Raw genomic sequence first — 20,421 nt, 5'->3', positions numbered from 1 at the left:
AAAAATTTGCAAATACAATTTTAGTGCTTGCAAAAAATTATGCTTGCAAATTTGAGTGGAAAAAAGCAATAATTTTTTGGCAAACACTGATTAATAATAATATCCAATTACGATACTAGACCCCCAATCGATTTGGACTGGGAGATGCGAATTAATATTCGTTCATTTCCAGTCTCAGTCAAATGAACTGGATGTCTAGCATCGTCAATTGCAGCCAATGAGTTAAATAATAATAAAAAAACCTAACCCCAATATAGGAAGTGACCAAAAATCAGAAAGTAACTCAAAGAACCTCCACAAGAAATTGCATTTTCGAGTTTCGTCATGTTTTATGTATGTCTGCGTATATACCGTATATTTATACACACTATATTGCACTGCATACTGTATATGAAAGCATTATATGGAAAATAGAAATAGACATCCAAATTACATCCAAATCCTCATTTTATTTGACATGATGTCTTAAATTTGGGCTACAAAAGAGCAGTTGAGTTGACATATTTTATATATATATTATACATGGATATTACATGATGCGGTATTCTTTTCTAAAAACAAATCCCTGATTCTTGCACGCAGTGGGAAGCATTCAAGTCTTTTGCGAGGATCTGAGCTTCCTGCGGGCGTCCCTGTGCTTCTTGCGGTACTCCTGAGCATAAACAAATTGACAAAGAAAAAAACATACCAAAGCTGTCTAAAGTTGTGGCGGTAACGCTTTGGAGTGTTGGCGCCATTTACCTGTCTGAGCTCAGTCCTCCTCTCCTCCCACTCATCTCGCTCGTCCTCCAGCTGAGATGAGCGACAGAACCACTTGGGGCCCTCTGAGCAGTTTCGCCGTACACAAACGCAACAACTGATTAAAACCCGCGCAGCACACATGCAAATTTGGGCTGAGCAATATAGCAAAAGTTTTTTTTAAATTTCTTTCGCCAAAAATTTGATACAATTTTTTTTTTTAAAGATAATTTTCCCTCCCTTGCATTTTAAAGACAAGAAATAAATAACAGGAACTACATTAAAAAAAAAAGTTGAACAACAGTAATTTTAATTAAGTGCATAAGTGAGTAAATAGTCATGAAAATAAAGAAAACGCACGAATGAAAAGGTGTATCCAAACTTTTGGCCTGTGCTGTAAGTAAAACAATCATTCTATAAATGTATAAACTCAAAGTCTTTTGTAACACTGGCCAGCACGTAGGAGGTGCAAACTAAAAGCAAACTATAAAAAAAAACCCAAATTATTATTATTTTTTTCCAATCATTCGCAATAAAAAACAACACTAATTCATAAAATCAATTTATCGCCCAGGACGAATGCAGGAAAATGAATTTAAAACCATACACGCAAGAAACAAGCTAGGACACACTAAACACACAAACATACACAAAAAAATAATCAATATAACTAAACACTTACACAAAACAAGAAAACACACACCTGTCAGTCTGCTGTCATCAAGGTGGAAGAAGAAGAACTCATTCATGGCGGGCGCAATTTCATCCCTGCGGACAAAAAAAAAAAAAAAAGCCTGCTGACATCATCATCGTTCCTTACTTAACTCATTCACTGCCATTGACGGCTATAGACGACAAATCCATTTGTACTGGGACAGGATTGTCCCGATCCGATATTTGGATCGGATCGACCGCCGATATGCGCAAAAAAATGCACATCAGTATCGGATTGGCCGACACAGGAAAATTCCGATCCAGACTCAGAATCCAGTGTTTTTTGAAAATCCTGTCTGGATTTCCAGAGCACCGGTTTACATAATCCATTCCAGTTTTTGCTTTGGTTTCCCAAAAATCCGGTCCGCATTTTACATTACACCTTCAGCACACTAGCATTACCGTCACCCAATTTACCTCTGTGGCATCTCCTACATTATGACAGCAATGTAAATTTAAAGTTAATCGGTAAAAATGTCAGCTGTCACCTGAGCATCTTGAAATGCTTGTCTTTGTAAGAAAAAAAAAATCTCCCCATCATTCTAGGACTGCATCCAGGGCAAACAGCTGAAGGGTGTGTGTAGAATAGATGGAGATGGAGCAACAAAGTGTGGAGAAGATTGGGGAGTAGAAGCCATTTTTGGTTTAAAATAGTACTATTTGCACTTATTTTTTTAAAGCCTTGGTACAGTTTTTCAAGAGTACTGATGCTGAGTTAAAGAGCATATGACACGAGAAAAAAAGTCTTAAATGGCATTATTATGTGAATTAGAATCATATTTTGAGACGATTCGACTATATACAACAATTTAGCAAAGCGCAGATGATGAGAAATTAGTCTTTTAATCTGCCGGTTAGCCACGCCTACAATTATAGGGCTTTAGCGTCCCCAATAGGTGGATGACGTCAGCGGTAGACTCGGCTCATCGGTTTTACTATTCAGCCCATTGAGGGGGAATTGTTCAGAACGAGGAAAACGCGACGAAGAGAGCTGCAAAATGTCATTGTTTCAGTCTCTCTACTCCCAATATTTTTACAGGATATTCTTTTTATCCAAGTATTTTTCCCCAATAGCTATATAAATGGCTTGAGAAGGACCAGTCAGCCCGTCGAGGGGGAACTATTCACAATGAGGAAAACGAGACGAAGAGAGCGGCAAAATGTCATTGTTTCTGTCTCTTTACTTCAATATTTTTACAGGATATTCTTTTTACCCAAGTACTTTCCCCAATTGCTAAATAAATGGCATGGTCATGACAAATAACAATCTTGTGCTAAATGGAATATAAAATAATAAAAATCCATTTATTCAAGACGACATGGCAAAATTACTCCATAATGGTCAAAACAGTCGACTTCACCTTTACTGTCACACCTCCCGAACGATATTTTATGACACCTAAATCGGACATATGTAATTTCCCTTCCCCGGCTTCGGAGAATGTAAACAGACCAGAAGGAGTGACAGCTAGCCGACATGCTAACCCAAACCGAGGGATGTTTCAAAGTCTTCGAAGTGGAAAATCACACATAACTAGCCTGGATTATTTGACATGACGACCCGGTTGTCGAGTTTCTTTGCGGATCGGCAAACCGCCCGGCGGAGAGCAATTTACAGTTCGTTCCCTGGAGGAGGGTGTCTGGAATTGTTGTGCAGCTAACGTGCTAACAGCTAACTGCTAATGAGCATGAGGATAGCTTTTTACATGCCTATCAATGATCAAACGTAAGTAGTCCTTTATTTAAAGGAATTTTATAGTGTTTACTTTGTAATCACTGTATTCGTATTTGACATAATACAAAACAAGATGTTTACTCACTTCCTTGTAAGTCCAATGGTCCCACAGTAAATATCCACGGTGAATGGGAACCTTTTGAAACTCAAAAAAGGCGCATACGCCTCTCCCGCATACAGAATGATTTTTCTGCAGCCGTTTGGCTGGCGTGATGCAAAAAATAAAAGTATTAATCCGCAAAATCAGCTGAATCCTTCGTCCTCATACACAACAGTACACTGTATAGTGAAGAGAACGTCTTCTACCGTACACGTCACAGCGCCCTCCTCCTCAATGCAAGACCGAAGCCGGAAGTCACTCATTTTCCTGGCGCGGGATTCAAAAAACTAAATAAATATAGCGATCGCTTCCACACACATCCAAGCGGTCCATATCATTCAGGGGCATAAAATACCGCGTGTATTATGAAATAAACATGCTTTTTCGTGTCACAGGCACTTTAATAGTTTATTTTCCACTGAGGTTGTTTGTATGTTTTGCTTTTTTAAGACAGTTTACAATACTATTTGCACGTTTTACTGACTGAATATGCAATTTCTGTTTGTAATTTATAATGTTTTGTGTTTATCACTGAATAAACAGGTCAGTTTCTTGTTACCAACCATTGTGTGTTATTCAAACTCACCTAATTCAGCTGGCTAGTTGTTATCAAGAGTACTAAAACCCTTTTCAACATGAGTCTGACAAATAAGTAAGGAGGCTAAATAACTTTAAATTTTAATACATGCTCAGATAGGCCGGTATCGGTATCGGCCAGTATTAATATCGGATTGGAAGTGCAAAACAATATCGGGATCGGATCGGAAGTGCAAAAACCTGGATTGGGACATCCCATCTGGCAATTAAATATCTTTCCGTGCCATTGGCGGCACTATAGACATCCAATCCATTTGGACTGGGGAGTAATACACCTGAGAAAACCATGCAGCCTAACCCAACGTCATTGGGAAATAAACTAAGACTATCTAAACACATGCGATTGAATGATCCCAGTTCAAATGGATTGGACGTCTATTGCCGTCAATGGCAGCCCATGTTAGTTTATGAAATAAGATTAAAGCCTAATGAACAATGGGAAGATGTTAATGTGTTCCCTTAGTTTGAGCGTTGTAAGTGGTAAAATGCTAAATTTACTGTATATGTAAAGTAAAAATAGCATATTTTTAAAAGTAACTGCTTTGTCTCCAGCACAATGTCATCTAATGAGTTACTGTAAATCCTACTGTATATTTTATATGACAACATGTTTTCACCTTTGGTTTTTAGGTGGTGTGTTGTTTTTCTCCTTCTGCACTTCGTCTTCTTCCTCCTCTTCATCTTCCTCACTGCTGTCTTGCAGGCGGGGGTCTTGTTGCCATGACGACACCTTGGCAGTATGGATGCTCTCAATCTTGTACTCTAAGCAAAAATAATAGTTCTGTTAATTTGACATGAAAGTTTAAATTTGAGTACCATTGACAGCGTCTCAGCCATTCTAGATAAATTGGACATCTATCGCCGTCAATGTCAGCCCATGAGATAATTGCGGAACTGTTATGTAGTTAGTCCAACTATCCAAAAGGTAGCAGTGGTGCGTTGCATCTTGTTTGGGTAGCAGGCAGTCGTTCATTAGAACTTGTTTAATTAATAATAAATAAAAAGAGAATATTTACAGTTTTTTAAAAATTATTTAAAATGTGTATTTATGATCTTTAGGGAAATTCAAAAGCACACCTAAGAAAATAATGCTTTTTTTTTAAATAAATACCAAGCGTAATTCAATTTAACTTGTTTAATGATAAATTTTTTAAAATAAAATTAGTTTTGCTCCTCATTTTTACTTAAAATATATATTATGTTAATGAAAAAATTACAAAGGAAAATTAGAAAATTAAAAAAACAATGCTGGATTTTTTGGGGTGTTTTTTTTTAAGATAGAAAAAATAAAAATATAGTTGTGTTCCTTTAATTTTTTACTAATTAATAAATTCATTCATCTTCCGAGCTGCAAATCCTCACGAGGGTTGCGAGAGTGCTGGAGCCTATCCCAACTACATACAGTATGGGCTCAAAATATATATTTATTAGGTGCAATAAAACTATAAAAAGTCAATAGAAGAAAAAAAAAAAAGTGTTTTTTTAAAAAAAATTTTTTACAGTTCATTTCTTTTTTTCTTTTATAATGTAAATTACACATTTATTAGATAAAAAATGAAATGTAAAAAAAAAAAAAAAAAAAAAAAAAAAAAAAAAAATCTATTTTAACTAATGTTAAACAAACAACCAAAAAAAAAATATTTCCATTTTTTTTCCAAGGTCATATTGTCCCTCAGTACTTCATCGACTGTCAAAATTAGAGGTGGGAATCTTTGGGCACCTAACGATTCGATTACGATTCAGAGGCTACGATTCGATTATAAATCGATTATTGATGACCCCCCCCCCCCCGCTATTAGCTGCTAATGTTTTGTACATTAGTTACAAAAACTGTAAAAAAAAAAAAAAAAAAAAAAAAAAAAACCTCGCAGGCTTAAATAAACGACTATTTCAGTATCAAGTTAACAGTTAAAAACAATAAAAAATATACTCAAATCCCCATTCTGTATCAGCAGCTTTAAACTACATTCAATTAATTTAATGTTGTGAATCAACCGTTAAAGTTGTTAAAATTGCTCCCGTTATTCCATAATTTCCCTTTTGTCTACTTTCGACATGTGAAAGTTTTAAAACTATTTTAAAGATAGATTCAGGTCAATATTTTACCGATTTAGGAGTATTTTAGATAAAAAGTTAATTAGGTTCGTTTGGAAGGTTCGCTACAACAGCCTTGCAGGGAAGTCTACTGCTTTAAGATGGCGGCCGTTTACTGACGCATACATCTCGCTTTCTGTACATGTGCTGCTAACGCCACAGTCTATTTTGCATCTAGTCCTATATAAATATGATATTTACCATACGATTATGGTGACGTAGTTTGTAGCAGCTGTCGGCAGCAGTCAGGTAGTCAGGTACAGAGAACAAGTATTTGATACACTGCCAGTGGGTTTTCCCATTGGCAGTGTATCAAATACTTGTTCTCCCCACTGAATGCTGTTGTTTTTTTATCTCGCGGCATGAGTTGAGCTACACCCGTGAGTTGAGCATTGGCATTACCCGAGGGGCCAGGTAATGACAAGCATGATGTTTAGCTACTCTCGCTCCGTTCCTCATTGCGTCCCGAAGACTGCGTGGCGCGCTGAGTGTGTTTTACTTCCGCTTTACTTGACATATTTCAATAATCGGAATTTGGATGTTTGTGTATCGTTCTCGAATCTTCCACGGCCGAATCGCGAATAATCTAAGAATCGGAAATTTCGCACACCTCTAATCAAAATAGTCAAATAATCTGATCTGATTCGCTGTCGATTGGTTGAGGCGATGAATTTACAAAAAAAAAAACTACGTACTACGAATTTAAAACATTGTTATGGGGCACCTTCAGGTTTACTTGCAGTCTGGATATCATCTCCAAAGAATGAGAACATAAAGCCGGAAGGTTCTTCCCCTTGAGGTTGCTCCTCTTCTTCTTCTTTCTCCTCATCTTGGTTTTGATCCCAGGCGATTTCGACCGCTTCTGCAGGCTGCTGGTCAGTGACGGAGCCGAACATGGCCTTTAGGTCACCAGACACGTCGTAGAAGATTTCCTTGGAAACCTCGGGGAGCTTCTGTGCCTCCTCGCGCTTCTTGCGCCGGGTCGACTTGCTGTGGAATATAAAAAAAGAAAAGCGCACTTTTTGAGCACAGAATAGGAAGCTTGATTTGCCAGGAGATTGTTGTTACTACCTTTCCTTGCTGCTCACAGCTTTGGTTTCAAAGGCGGCGTGTTCTTCTCGGCTGGGGTCGTAGTGCAGCGCCGATACGTCTCTGCAATAACACGATGACGTGAAAGTGTGTAGCAGGATTCTTGCACCGTTTAAAAGTCAAATTTAATGCTTTTTAAGTCAAATATTTCTAAAGTATGAGTGGAGTTGGATGGAGTGATTGGAATGTGCAGCGGCAAGACAACGGGCAGATAAGGTAAATAACAACTGCAGGATGCCTGTTGACAACGGAAGCACAACGTGCTCGTAATGCAGCTGACAGAGCAAGATTGACGCTGACGGAGCGAGACAAGCAGGGGATGGCCAAGACATCGACAAGCCCACGTCTGGACCACCAAATCCCACCATCAGCTCTTCTGGTAACCAATAATGAACAGTCCAGAACAATAAAAGTTCATCCTCTCCTCACACAAGGAACATCTGATAAAAGAGGAACCCGCGACTGCGAAGTTGACACTCGGCACTCACGTGCCGCTGAGGTGGCAAAATCCTCAACTCTCGTTGCCCTGACAACAGTAACGGCCAAAGCTCTCCTGTCCAATCCCAAACAGACATTAATCCTAACATAGCCCAAACATACCCTTCTTCCGGCCCACAGCCCGCCCCACAAATCCCTTCAAAAGCAGAGAATCTTTTGTTGACCTTTGATTTGTGGATAAAGCCTTCCTCTTCGTCTGGGTATGCTTGCTGTTTTTGCCTTGTTGTCTGATTGCTGTCAACTTGGAATAAATTGTCAACTTGTGTTTCGAAGCATTTTCCAGCTTTTTGAATGGAGTCAGTACAAGTGCTTAAAACTAAGGTGAACGCGCGGAGTTCGGCCTTTTGGCCGGGTCATTGAAATTGCGATAGCGCGGTTCCGGCGATTTAGCTGGCGTGATTCAGGCAATCTGGCTAAAAGGTCAAATTCCAACAGTTGCTACCCTCCCACTTAAAATGGCCGTCAGTAACACCCAATGCCAGGCATCGAGTTCATTTTGGGGCATTTCACGTCCTTTCCTGTTGATTTTCGTACAATTCCTTTTCCTGTTGAGGCATTTACGGGTCAATTCCCGTTGATTTTGACTTACTGAAAAGGAAGCGACTCAAGAATGTCCCCAAATGAATAGCAAGTAACTCAAAATGAACAGGAAGTAACCTGTAAATGCTCTAAAATGAACAGGAAGTGACCTGTAAATGGCCACAAAAGACTGCGAATGCTGTGGCTTCAGTGCAGTTGACTGTGCTAGGCGTCCAATTCAATCAATATTGGATATCTAGAGCTGTCAGAGGTAACCAGTGAGCTAACGTAGACACTATTCTAATGAAAGATTTTGGTAGCAACATGTTTTTTAAACAGTGACACCTTTTTAAAATGATAGATCGATTCTTGGTGGAACCATATTGATAACCTTTTGGGCTTTTAGAAAGTATTGTGATATACTGTATCACCTTTTCAATATATTGTCACATCCCTACTTTGCACTGGGCACTGTTGTTATTTTTACCAGTGGCCAACCACCTCTTAAACAGCTTAAACCAGGGGTCCCCAAACTACTCCGGCCCGCGGCCACATTTGGTTCGGCCCCCTGAACAAAAAAAAAAAAAAAAAAAAAAAAAAAAAAAATTTTTTTTTCCCAATAGTGTTATTTATTTCCTGGCTTTTTTCTGTGAAGAACCCATAGAGGGTTATTTGGTTATTATCTATTTAATTAATAGTGTTATTATTATTATTTATTATTATTTTATATTATTATTTTTATTTTATTTACTTTTGTTCCGTGAAGAATTCAGAAAGGGTTATTTGATTGTGGCTTTCTGAAAAACAATGAAATTTTACTAGAGCTGTCAAAATTATCGCGTTAACGGGCAGTAATTAATTTTTTAAATTAATCACGTTAAAATATTTGCCGCGATTAACCCACATGTCCGGCTCGAACAGATTAAAATGACAGCACATTGCAATGTCAACTTGTTACTTGTGTTTTTTTGAGTTTTGTCGCCCTCTGCTGGCGCTTGGGTGTGACTGATTTTATGGGCTTAAGCACCCATCAGCATTGTGTAATTATTGACATCAACAATGGTGGGCTACTAGTTTATTTTTTGATTGAAAATTTTACAAATTTTATTACAACAAAAACATTGAGAGGGGTTTTTAAAATAAAATTTCTATAACTTGTACTAACATTTATCTTTTAAGAACTACAAGTCTTTCTATCCAAGAATGTTAATAATGTTAATGCCATCTTGTTGATTTATTGTTATAATAAACAAATACAGTACTTATGTACCGTATGTTGAATGTATATATCCATCTTGTGTTTTATCTTCCCATTCCAACAATAATTAACAGAAAAATATGGCATATTTTAGAGATGGTTTGAATTGCGATTAATTATGATTAATTAATTTTTAAGCTGTAATTAACTCGATTAAAAATTTTAATCGTTTGACAGCCCTAATTTTTACATTTAGGCACTCCTGCAATCGTCACACCTTTTCTGTTATAAACTGACCCCGGCCCCTCATTAGAGAAGGGAAAAGTTATGTGGCCCTCACAGGAAAAAGTTTGGGGACCCCTGGCTTAAACAATCCTCCATCCATTTTTGATTAAATTTACACTTCCCCATCTCCACATATTCCCCGCTCACCACTACAGCCACGCATAACCAGGAAATGGTGTCATGGCGAAAACTTAAGTCGCTGACGTACGGCTGAGATTGTGGACAATGTACTCTAAAACATATATTATTCCCAAACTTTCGTAGTTAGTGCACGAAAGTGAATGAAACAAATACACACCATCAGAAGTTTAACGGCAGACTACATTGATTTCCCTGGCATTAAATGCATCGTCTAGAAATTTAATACGTTCTGCAATTTTCCATTAAATTGAAGACAATTTAGGACCTTAATTATCCTGATTTTAAATTCAAGACATTTTAAGACTTTTTAAGGACCCACGTTTACAAGCGTGAATGAGACAGACCTGAAGGTTTTAGTCTTGGTGGAAGTCTTGGCACTGTTGGCTTGATGTCCCAGAAGGCCCTGGAGGATGGACATGTTCCTCTTCTTCTCCTCCTGGAGAGCCTCCTCATCCTCCGCCACATTGGCCTTACCATCTACATTGAAAAAGACAACAACGACAACAACCGTTTATTAACCACAGTGGGAAAGACTGACAGCAAACAGCCCGAGGGGAAAAAAAAGTCCTCATTATCTGAACGACCAGATAATGTTGTTTTACGAGAATTAAATAAAACACGGGAAGACAACTTTTCGGAGAAAAGAAAACATTTTAGGAGATATTAGAAAACTAAAATAAACTATTATGAAAAAAAAGTCCACACTATAGGAGAATAAAATCAAAAAAAGATTTGTTTTAATTTAAGGAGAAAAACACTGAAACATTGAAAAAGTACTAATCTTAGGAGACCACAATAAAATCCAAAGTTTTTGGAGGATAAAATAACAATTTTAAAAGGTGCAAAAGTTAAGATTTTTGAGAATCAAAATGAAAATTTAAAAAGGGGAAAAAAAAGTTCTAATTTTAGGAGCATTAAATGAAACAGTCAAATAGACAGCAAAAGTTTTAAAAGATTAAAATGACAAAATTCAACAGTTTATATTTTAGAAGAAAAACAAACTATTCCAAGGGGAAAAAAAGAAACTAAAAATCTCATCATTTTAAAAAGGATAACATTCAAGAATGACAAGAAGAGGAAAAAAAATGATCATTTTGGGAAAATGAACAAAAAATGATGTGAGTTAAGTTGCCATTTTAAAAGGCAGAAAAATTCTACATCACAAAAAAAAAATAAAATAAAAAATAAACGAACAAATTAGGAATGGCTAAACGAATCGGACGTCCATTGACGTCAATTGCAGTGAGTGAGTTAAAGACTGAATCTGATGACCTGACCTGACTCTTGGTCCATTTCTTCTTCTTCTAGAAATCGCGAATCCATCCTGAAGCGCTCATCCGTGCCGAAGCGTGACTGCAGCGCCATCAGCTAAATGACAAAAAGATGTCAAGTAGCTCTTCTTTGTCCGAAGCGAGTCGATCAACCAGTCACCTTTTGCCCCGCTCTTCCTTCAAATTGAGGCCTGACGTGGAACCCGCCGCCATCATCCTCTTCCTTGTCGTCTTCCCCACTGCTGTCGAAAAGTTGAGGGCCCGACATTTTGGAGCCGTGCTCCTGACAGCCAAAATAGGGAAAATAAATGTTTTCTTTAAAAATGCACACTTTCACATTGTTGTTAAAAGCCCGTGGTTTACCTCATTTATGGACGGCACGCTCTTATTGGTCGCCGACTCCTCGTGTGAGTCCTCTAATTGGCCGTCCAAGAGCGGCGAGGTTTCCTCTTCCTCATTGTCATCGGAATCAAAGACGATGTGTTTTCCTGTTTTGGCACGACCAGCATCCTAATAGACAAGTGATTTTGAATAAAATCAGAAAAAAAAACTGAAGTGAATAGAAACATGCAATGAAGTATTTGGGCCAAACAAAAAGCAAAACAAAAATTGGGCTACGAGAATCAAGTCATATTTTCTAATTTTATGAGAAAAGGTCAAACGTTGTAATGTTGTGAGACAATTGTCGTAATATTACAAGAATAAAGTCATACGTTGTATTGTTATGAGATTTAAGTCGTAATATGAGAAAAAAAATGTAATTTACGAGATTAAACTCGTAATCCGATGTAACTATATGACAAAAAAAGTCGTAATGTTATGTAATTTACATAAAATTACGGGAAGTCAATGTCACGTAGCTTTATTTAATACTACGACATTAAAGTCGTACTATTACGAGAATATACTTCAAGGTAGTCAGAAAGTCATGTAATTTTGCGAGAAAAGTTGTAATGTTATGTAATTTTATGTAAAATTACGAGAAATGTCGTCATGTTACGTAACTATTACGAGAATAAACTAAAAACTAAATGTCCTGTAATTATAGGTAATATTGCAAGAGAAAAGTCGTTATGTTATACAAGTTTACCTATATTACGAGAAAAGTCGTAGTGTGTTGTCAGTTTAATATTACAAAATTAAAGTCGTAATATTACGAGAATAAACTCTGACAAAATAGTCAGAAAGTCCTGTAATTATATCTAATATTGCGAGACAAAAGTCGTAATGCTATGTAATTTTACGTAACTATTACGAGAAATGTCGTAATGTTACGTAACTATTACGAGAATAAACTTTGAGTATGTAAATAGAATGTCCTGTAATTATAGGTAATATTGCAAGAGAAAAGTCGTTTTGTTATTTAAGTTTACGTAATACTACGAGAAAAGTCGTAATGTTACGTAACTTTAATATTACGACATTACAGTTGTAATATTACGAGAATAAACTTTGACTAAATAGTCAGAAAGTCCTGTAATTATATGTAATATTGCAAGAGAAAAGTCGTAATGCTATGTAATTTTACGTAATATTACTAGAAAAGTCGTAATGTTACGTAACTATTACGAGAATAAACTGAGTAAATAGTCAGAAAGTCATGTAATTATACTAGGGCTGCAGCTATCGAATATTTTAGTAATCGAGTAATCGACTGAAAATTCTATCGATTAATCGAGTAATCGGATAAAACAAATATATTTTTAGGTGAAGAGCAATTATACATATACATGAGAAAACAAGACATTTCATCTAATCTTGAACCATTTTCAGTCAATCAATGTCTTTATTTTCGTTGTATATTGTTGAAAACAGCCAACAATAGCATCTCAGGTGTAACTAGAATTAAAAAAAAAAAAAGACTAATTAACTGCTTTCACTCAAAAAACTTTTAGATCTTATTAATATATATATATATATATATATATATATATATATATATATATATATATATATATATATATATATATCTTACCTAAAAATGCTGTTACGCTTGATAACACACATCACTTAAAAGTTAGGATTTTTTTCCCACGTGTTTCAATTGAATTTCTCTTTGTGTCAAGCCATTTTTAAGTTCTAGTTAAGTTTTAAGTTAGTCTAAACTGTAAGTCCTGATAGGATTTTGAGTTTTTGCAGTGTTCAAAATAAATGTATGATACAGGCTGTATTGGAGCACATTAGGGACCAGTGCTACTTGGTGTTTTATCCAGCAATGACTACTGAGCTAAAATTGATAGTTAGCATGATTAAGTTTTTATTTTACACCCTCATCACTCCACAATGCTATGTTATGTTAAAGCCTGTAGTAAGACACGTTAGCCACGCATCGACAGTGGTCATAATTAATTGAAACCTAGCCCTCCGCAGGGCTAACGTTCCGTGAGCTAGTAGCGACAGTAACGTTAATCTTATTTATTAGCGCTTAGCGCTCTTTATTAGCGCTCCTTATTAGCGCTTAGCGCTGTACTGCTTTAAGATGGCGGCAGTTTACAAACGCTGCCCAGACGCGGCCGAGTCTGTCATTGTGCATCTAGTTCAACATACATGTGATCTCTATGAGACGCGCCAGACACTGCCTGTTACCAATGTAGCATCGTGCGGGCTAGTATTTAGCAACGTCGGCGTCGTTTGTGGCGGCTGTCGGCTGCGGTAAGGTTGTTGTTTTTTTCCCCTTCTTCCTCTCCGCACGTGATTAAAAGTAGTCCTAGCAAAACGTGATGCTTAGAGCTGTCAAAATAAACGATTACTCGAGGTGAATAAAATTACTCGGATCAGTTTTTAAACTCGAGTTACTCGAGTTGCTCGAGTACTCGTTTCAGCTCTAAATTATACTAGTATGTAATATTGTGAGAGAAAAGTCGTTATGTAATTTTACGCAATACGTGTTACGAGAAAAGTCGTAATGTGACGTAACTTTAATATTACGACATTACAGTCGTAATATTACGAGAAATTTTGAGAAAATAGAACCTAATTTACATGAATTACGAGAAAAAAGTCGAAATGTATGTAATATGACATTGGAGTTGTAATATTACGAGATTAAAGTTGTTATATCTTTACGTTACTTAAAAAGTATGGGTGTTAGGCCTGAACGATATATCGTTTAAACATCGCCATCGCGATGTGCACATGTGCAATAGTTCCATCGCAAGGACGTGCGATAGTTTTATTTTTTTAAATCCACAAATGTATGTTGCTCCATGCTTTCTCTGTCCTGAGCTGATCGCTTTAGTGACACTCACACAACCTCCCTCTCCCCCTCCCTCCCTCCCTCCCTCTCCTAGGTCTTTGTTCCTCTGCTCACTTGCTTATTAAAGTTAACGATGGTTGTGTTTGATCTTGCCACAGAGGCGGACTTCAGTCATACCGCATCTTTCAGTCGTCATTTAACTTGTTAAGAAGGTGTTGCATGAAGGAAGCGTGCGCTGGAATGAATGTGTGTGCGTGGAAATGTTGGGGACAGCCGGTGTTCTGACGAATGGGTATGCTTTGTACACCTGTTGTGTTGTGTCAAGGAAATAAACACTAGAAGTGATTCTGCAGCCAAGGTAGATAAACAGAAGCATTAAATAAAGCAAAGCATTTTTCTACTACAGGACATTATTCTTGTTAAAAATGATTCGATGATCTGCTCGTGTGGTACATGATTGGAAAGCTTAAAATCTCAACTTTCTGGGGGAAGAAACATTTTTAACAGGAGGGCATTTAAAAAAAAAAAAAAGAAATGTTTTTTAAACAGCAAAACCCTAGCTGGAGGTGAGAGCATGCGAGAGCAGAATCACAGACACCATGACTTTAACGAGATATTATACTTATCTTGTTTCGATCCAAAAACTCCATGTCGCATGTATCACTGAGTGTCAAGACACAGCTGTGACTGGCCGCAGCTGGATTATTTCATTTTATTTTATGAGTGAAACATGGTACTTTAACAGGAGTCGCAATGCAGAAATCGCAGACATCAAGGAGTGGTCGAGATTTTCTTTTTCATATATTTACCCTTTTAAAAGTTTTTTTCCCCCAATTTTTCTTTTTTCGGATAAGTTATTTATCATCTAACATAGCAGGGAAAATGCGACAGTAACAAAAAAATATTATTTAGCGAAAGTTATGTGGTAGATATCCGTGACTTTTTTACAGATGCCATATTTTTCATTGTGACGTGATTTGTTTAAAAAATTAAAATATGCGAGTGAATCATTTTTTAAAGTTAGCCATATACATTTTTTAAAGCATATTTTAGGGGGGAAAATTTTTTGAAAAAAACATGTCTAATATATGTATAATATGTATCTTTTTCCAATGCAAAAAAAAAAAAAAAAAAAAATTATATATATATATATATATATATATATTTTTTTTTTTTAATATCGCAATATAATATCGCAATATATTGCAACCCAAAAAAAAAAAATCGCAGCAATAGTTTTTTCTAATATCGTTCAGGCCTAATGGGTGTAGTGCGCCTAACTTAGCTAAATTAGCTGCTCTGTACTGTAATCGTCTACATTAAAATTATTAAATCGATGGAAAGCTAAAACGAAGAATTAGTATTAAATCTTTATATTGATTATAAATTAATGTAGTTGCACCAAAAGATTAAGGATCTGCTTATTTTTTAAACCGATTCTATAGTATAGCCTTGCGAGAGGCTTTCAATTTTGTTCAATTCAACCTAAAGTACATAGCAGCTAATTCAGATTGATTAGCCGCGCTGCATCCATACATTACGACTTTAACTTCGTATTATTACGACTTTGGCAATTAAATTTGAAAAAAGAAAAACGGTATTTCAATACCCAAAGTTTGCTCTACGTTGTCTCTATGTCTCTAACATTTTATTATACAAGTGGATTGGATGTCTAGCACTATCAGTGGCAGTGAATGAGTGAGTGAGTAATGAACTAACCACGTTGGCGAGCGCCCCCTGGATGAGCTCCTTGTGCCGCTGCGTCTCCTTTAATCTCTGTTGGACGGCGGCCAGTCTCCTAGTGTTGTCCTTCTTCTGCCGTTCTTCTTCTTCCTGAGCACTCAACTTGGGTCGACACGTATCCTTTACCTCCTCTTCAGAAGACGACGACGACTCAACATTCTCCTCCTTTTTTTCTTGAGCTTCTCTATCGATCACCTCCTCTTGGAAGGAGGGCAGTCTCGCAGTTTTGCCTTTCTTCTGCCGATCTTTTCCTTCCATGGCATTCAACTTGGGACGACACGTCACCTTTTCTCCTGCTTCCTCTCCAGAAGACGACGACTCAACATTTACCTCCGTTTTTTCTTGAGCTTCCCTTTCCATCACCTCCTCCTCCTGGAAGGAAGCCAGTCTTGTAGTCTTGTCCTTCTTCTTCCAATCTTTTTCATACTGAGTGCTCAACTTGGGACGACACTTAACGTTTACTTCCTCTTCCTCTCCAGAAGACGACGACCCAACATTCTCCTCCTTTTTTTCATGACCTTCCCTTTCCATCACCTCCTCCTGAAAGGAGGCCAGTCTCATCGTGTTGTCCTTCCTTTGCCGTTCTTCTTCTTTTTCATCGCGACAGGTCACCTTTACTTCCTCTTCCACTCTTGAGGACTCTGCATTCAGCTCCTCCTCCTGGTAGAGCATCGCCGTGCCCCGAAAGGGAGGAAGTGTCGTTTTCCGTTTCTTCTTCTCGGATTCTCGTTCGTACTCGTCGCCGTCATCCCGCAGGAGGGACGCCAGAATTTCCTCGGGCAGGATTCCTTTCTTAAATGTGCATCGGGGTGGAGGTTCCTCCGATGTCGGCTGGGTTTCCCCAGCCAGCTTCTGGAGATCGGACAGGGAGATTTCCAGATGGGTGACATTGGAGAACATAGCCTCATACTCCGAATCGGCGGAGTAGTCATCTTCGTTGGATGAAGTCATCCCGTCCTCTTTGTGTTCAAGTGCAGTCTTTTCTGTCGGTGAATCTGGGATGTTCTCCAGAAGAGGAGCTTTCCTGAGAGTGGAGGTTTTCGTTCTTTTTGTCCTTTTCTCTTTTTCCCCTGACGCTTTTTTAGGAATGGCAATTGTCTTGGTGAGAGTAGATTTTTCATCCTCTTCTTCTTCATCATCTGCCTCCTCTTCCTCCTTGGAAATAAAAGCTGTTTTCGTAGTACTCTTGTCCTCTTTTATGCTCGTCTTCTCATTTTCTCCAGGGATCTTTGGAGGAAGGAGAGACGATTTTTTGTGAGTGGAGATTTTTTGAATGTCAGAAGAGTTGTCTTCTTCATCAGCCTTTTCGGAAACGACACTTTTCTTTGTCCTCTGGTCCTCTTCTTTTCTTTTCCTCTTCTTTGTTCCCATACTTTCTCCTGAGATCTTGTTTGGACGAGGAGGAGAAGGTTTTCCAGGAGTGGATATTTTCTTCATGCCAGTAGAATTGTCTTCTTCTTTTCTTGTTTTCTCCTTATCTCTTGAGATGTTCTCCAGAGGCAGAAGAGGACATTTCCTTGAAGTGAAAAGCTCATCCGTGTCAGCAGACTGGTAGTCCTCCTCTTCTTGTTCCCCAGAAAAAACAGAAATCCCGTTCACTCTCGCATCGTCTTTTCTTCCTCTCTCCCTCTTCCCCTTTTTTCCTGACATGTCCTCCAGAGGAGGAGGAGGAGAACGTTTCCTTGAAGCAAAGAGCTCATCCGTGTCGGCTGAATCGTAATCCTCATCATCTCGGTTGTGCTTTGGTATACCTGGAATTCCAACAAAAATGGGATTAGAAACGTTTTCCTTATACAGACAAAAAAAAAAAGGAACAGAAATATGGAATACTTTTATTCTGTTGCTTTTGTGCAGAGTTTTTTTTAACCGATAAGATACTCCAACATTTGTTTACCGTAAATCTTCTTATGTGAGACTCCTGCCTTGAGAAAGTAGTCGTCTCCCACTACTTCCAGGTTGTCCTCCTCCATATCCCTGCCCGGTGCATTGTAAGAAAGCCGCTCGAGCGCCGCCAACCGGTGTATCTCCTCATCTGAGTCCACGTCGCTGTCCTCGTAACGTCTGTTCTGAATCGGATGCTTGTCGCTAACCACGCTAAAACCATTGGTCAGATGATGATTTTCTGACTTGGCGGGTCTAAGGAAAAGGAAATGGTCAAGAAAAAGCAACGCATCTTTAGGGGAAAAAAAAAAAAATTCAAAAGCGTCTTACCTAGCGCTGTTTAGCAATTCGAGCACCTCCGCACAAGTCTTCTTGGGTCTTGTCGATTTATATGGCGCAAACTCTCCCCGCCTCTTTTTGCTGATTTCATTGTCCCCGCCTTCAATCTGCCAGGTGAGCTTGTCCACCGGTGTGGGCGGGTCGGCAGCATCGGGGGCGGTCACGGGTGGGGTCAAACGCCGGATATTGTGGCTGTACTTAGACGGGTCGTACTTGAGGGTGCGAGCTTTGCTGCCTTTCTTACAGCGTAGCTGCATGACTGGCAGCACGCGGCCAAATTTACTCACCACCCAGTCCTGAAACGACAAAAACAGTCATGGCGGAGAACATTTCTAGTAAACACAAACATTTAGACCAAGCGGTGTCCAAACTCCCAGCTCAGCCCAAACGATGTGTGTAGATCCACTCTTGCAAATCCACTGGCAATCGTAGCTGGGCTGGGATGCAGGGGGGCAGCAGCACTAGCAGCTAGCTGGCTAGAGGTAGCTGCTGTCGATTCGCTTACATGAGCAGCTTGTTGGCTAGCTTTAGCTTCTGTCTTTTCTGGCTCGTGAGCAGCTGGCTCAATTCCAACAATAATTTACAGAAAAATATGGCATATTTTCTAGATGGTTTGAATTGCGATTGATTACAATTAATGAATTTTTAAGCTGTGATGAACTCGATTAAAAACTTTAATCGTTTGACAGCCCTATTAAAAATCAAAATAAATAGATTTTTAAAATATTTGGACACCCCTAACTAAAACCCACCCTGTGTCCGGGTACTTCTGTGCCCGGCACAGCCGCCTTCATGGTGAAGTTGTTAACGCCAGCTTTGCTGAAAGCTTCCAGCAGCTTGTTAACATTTTGTTGTTTATCGTCTGCGTCCTGACATTGGTGCCGCTGCTCAGTCTCTCTTTCTTGAGCCAGCCTAGAAGAAGAACATTATCAACTCACAAGGTAAAAAATGATTAGCTACAATTAGAAAGGCTTGCTTACTTATGCAGAAAACTCTCCTTGGCAGGTTCGATCTGCAGAGTTCCTCCTTTCCATTTAGATTTGTTCAATACTGTCATGCCTGGGGAACAAAACACAATAAATGTTGCATTAACAAAATAACTTGCTTGTTATATTCACTTACATTTCTTTAGGTCAGTATCGGAAATGTTGAGATTGATGTAAGCAAAGGTTTTGTAGGGAACACCTGTAAAGAAAGACAAGGGTATTTACAAAACATTTGTTATTTTGTTTGTTGGGTGCTTGTTTTTTAGTAGTTTTCATGTAAATCACAACTTACCCTCGTCATCCCTCCTTGTCCGGAGCTCCACGTCCTCCACCTGTCCGAATTTTCCAAAGCGATCGGTCAGATCTTTCTGTGTGACCAGGTGGGTCAAGCCGCCCACGTAGAGACGTGGCATCTTGCTGGAAAACAAAACTGTTGCAATGATAATAATATTAGAAAAAACATGTTTTGTAATTGGGTGCTTGTATTAATGTGATCGTAATATAATTGCCTTGAGTGCTTGTATCAATGTGATTGTAATATAATTACTTTAAAAATGAACAGCTTGACCCACATAATCAATTTTAGTGTATTGACATACTTAAATGTTGACTCAAAGCCACATCACAGTGGATGTTTACGTCAAATACTGATGTAAATCCAGCAAAAAAAAAAAATGTTCTGGTAATTTATGCTCAAAATAAAGTGTGCTCGTTCCACTAAAGAGCTAACGTACGATTTGCTAAAGAAATAAACCGTTGACTGTGAGACCGACAAAACAAAAAGAATTTAGTGCCTTTTTGATTCCAAAATGAAAAAATAGCGAAGTTTTTCAAGCGTGCAGCGATTAGAAATGTTTACCTCACATGGAAGCAGCTGGTGTTACCTTGAAATGTGCTCGACACCTCTGTCCGTTCGACATTAGAGTCCGCTAGTGTTTCTGTACAAGAGTACATTTACTTTTCTATAACGCGCAACAAGTATATAAATAACAAATAAAATGTGGATACAAATATTAGTTTAACCATACTCAGCCAAACTGCGCAACTGGATGAAATATAAGGCTACATAACTGGAAAAAAAGGCGCGACCAATTGCTATTTTGTCAAGGGGGATTCAAAGTGTAAATCCTCCATTTATGATCTTGCTATTGCGAAGTGTGGATCCTCTTTATAACCTGTTTTTTTTTTTTATTGTAATGTAGTTGTTAAACATAACAACCAAATTTTAACTACGGAGTGAAATTAATTACTCGATAAACTCACTTTTGCATCCCTCCTCTGACGTAACGCAAAGTAG

General features: G+C 38.2%; 2 protein-coding genes across 2 annotated transcripts in view; one reads left to right on the top strand and one right to left on the bottom strand.

Moving 5' to 3' along the window:
* Window positions 1–314: 314 nt before the first annotated feature.
* Window positions 315–20,161, bottom strand: nol8 (nucleolar protein 8). The gene is made up of 18 exons (XM_057845944.1): window positions 19,984–20,161; window positions 19,417–19,541; window positions 19,261–19,323; window positions 19,119–19,197; window positions 18,891–19,050; window positions 18,130–18,434; window positions 17,813–18,054; window positions 15,895–17,669; window positions 11,343–11,489; window positions 11,140–11,262; window positions 10,986–11,076; window positions 10,053–10,185; window positions 7,050–7,130; window positions 6,703–6,968; window positions 4,502–4,646; window positions 1,442–1,506; window positions 742–824; window positions 315–652 (listed from the first exon to the last, which is right to left on the bottom strand). Exons 1-18 carry the CDS (start codon window positions 20,076–20,078, stop codon window positions 593–595), a joined length of 4,038 nt encoding a protein of 1,345 aa, XP_057701927.1. The 5' UTR covers window positions 20,079–20,161; the 3' UTR covers window positions 315–592.
* Window positions 12,977–20,421, top strand: part of cenpp (centromere protein P) — a 143,234-nt gene continuing 135,789 nt past the window's right edge. Inside the window, exon 1 of the mRNA XM_057845946.1 lies at window positions 12,977–13,631. Coding sequence (XP_057701929.1) covers window positions 13,459–13,631 — 173 coding nt within the window. The 5' untranslated portion in view covers window positions 12,977–13,458. The remainder of the gene's footprint in view (window positions 13,632–20,421) is intronic.

This window comes from Corythoichthys intestinalis, chromosome 9, assembly GCF_030265065.1.
Source record: "Corythoichthys intestinalis isolate RoL2023-P3 chromosome 9, ASM3026506v1, whole genome shotgun sequence".
Classification (NCBI taxonomy): Eukaryota; Metazoa; Chordata; class Actinopteri; order Syngnathiformes; family Syngnathidae; genus Corythoichthys; species Corythoichthys intestinalis.
This window is presented reverse-complemented; position numbering and strand designations above follow the sequence as displayed.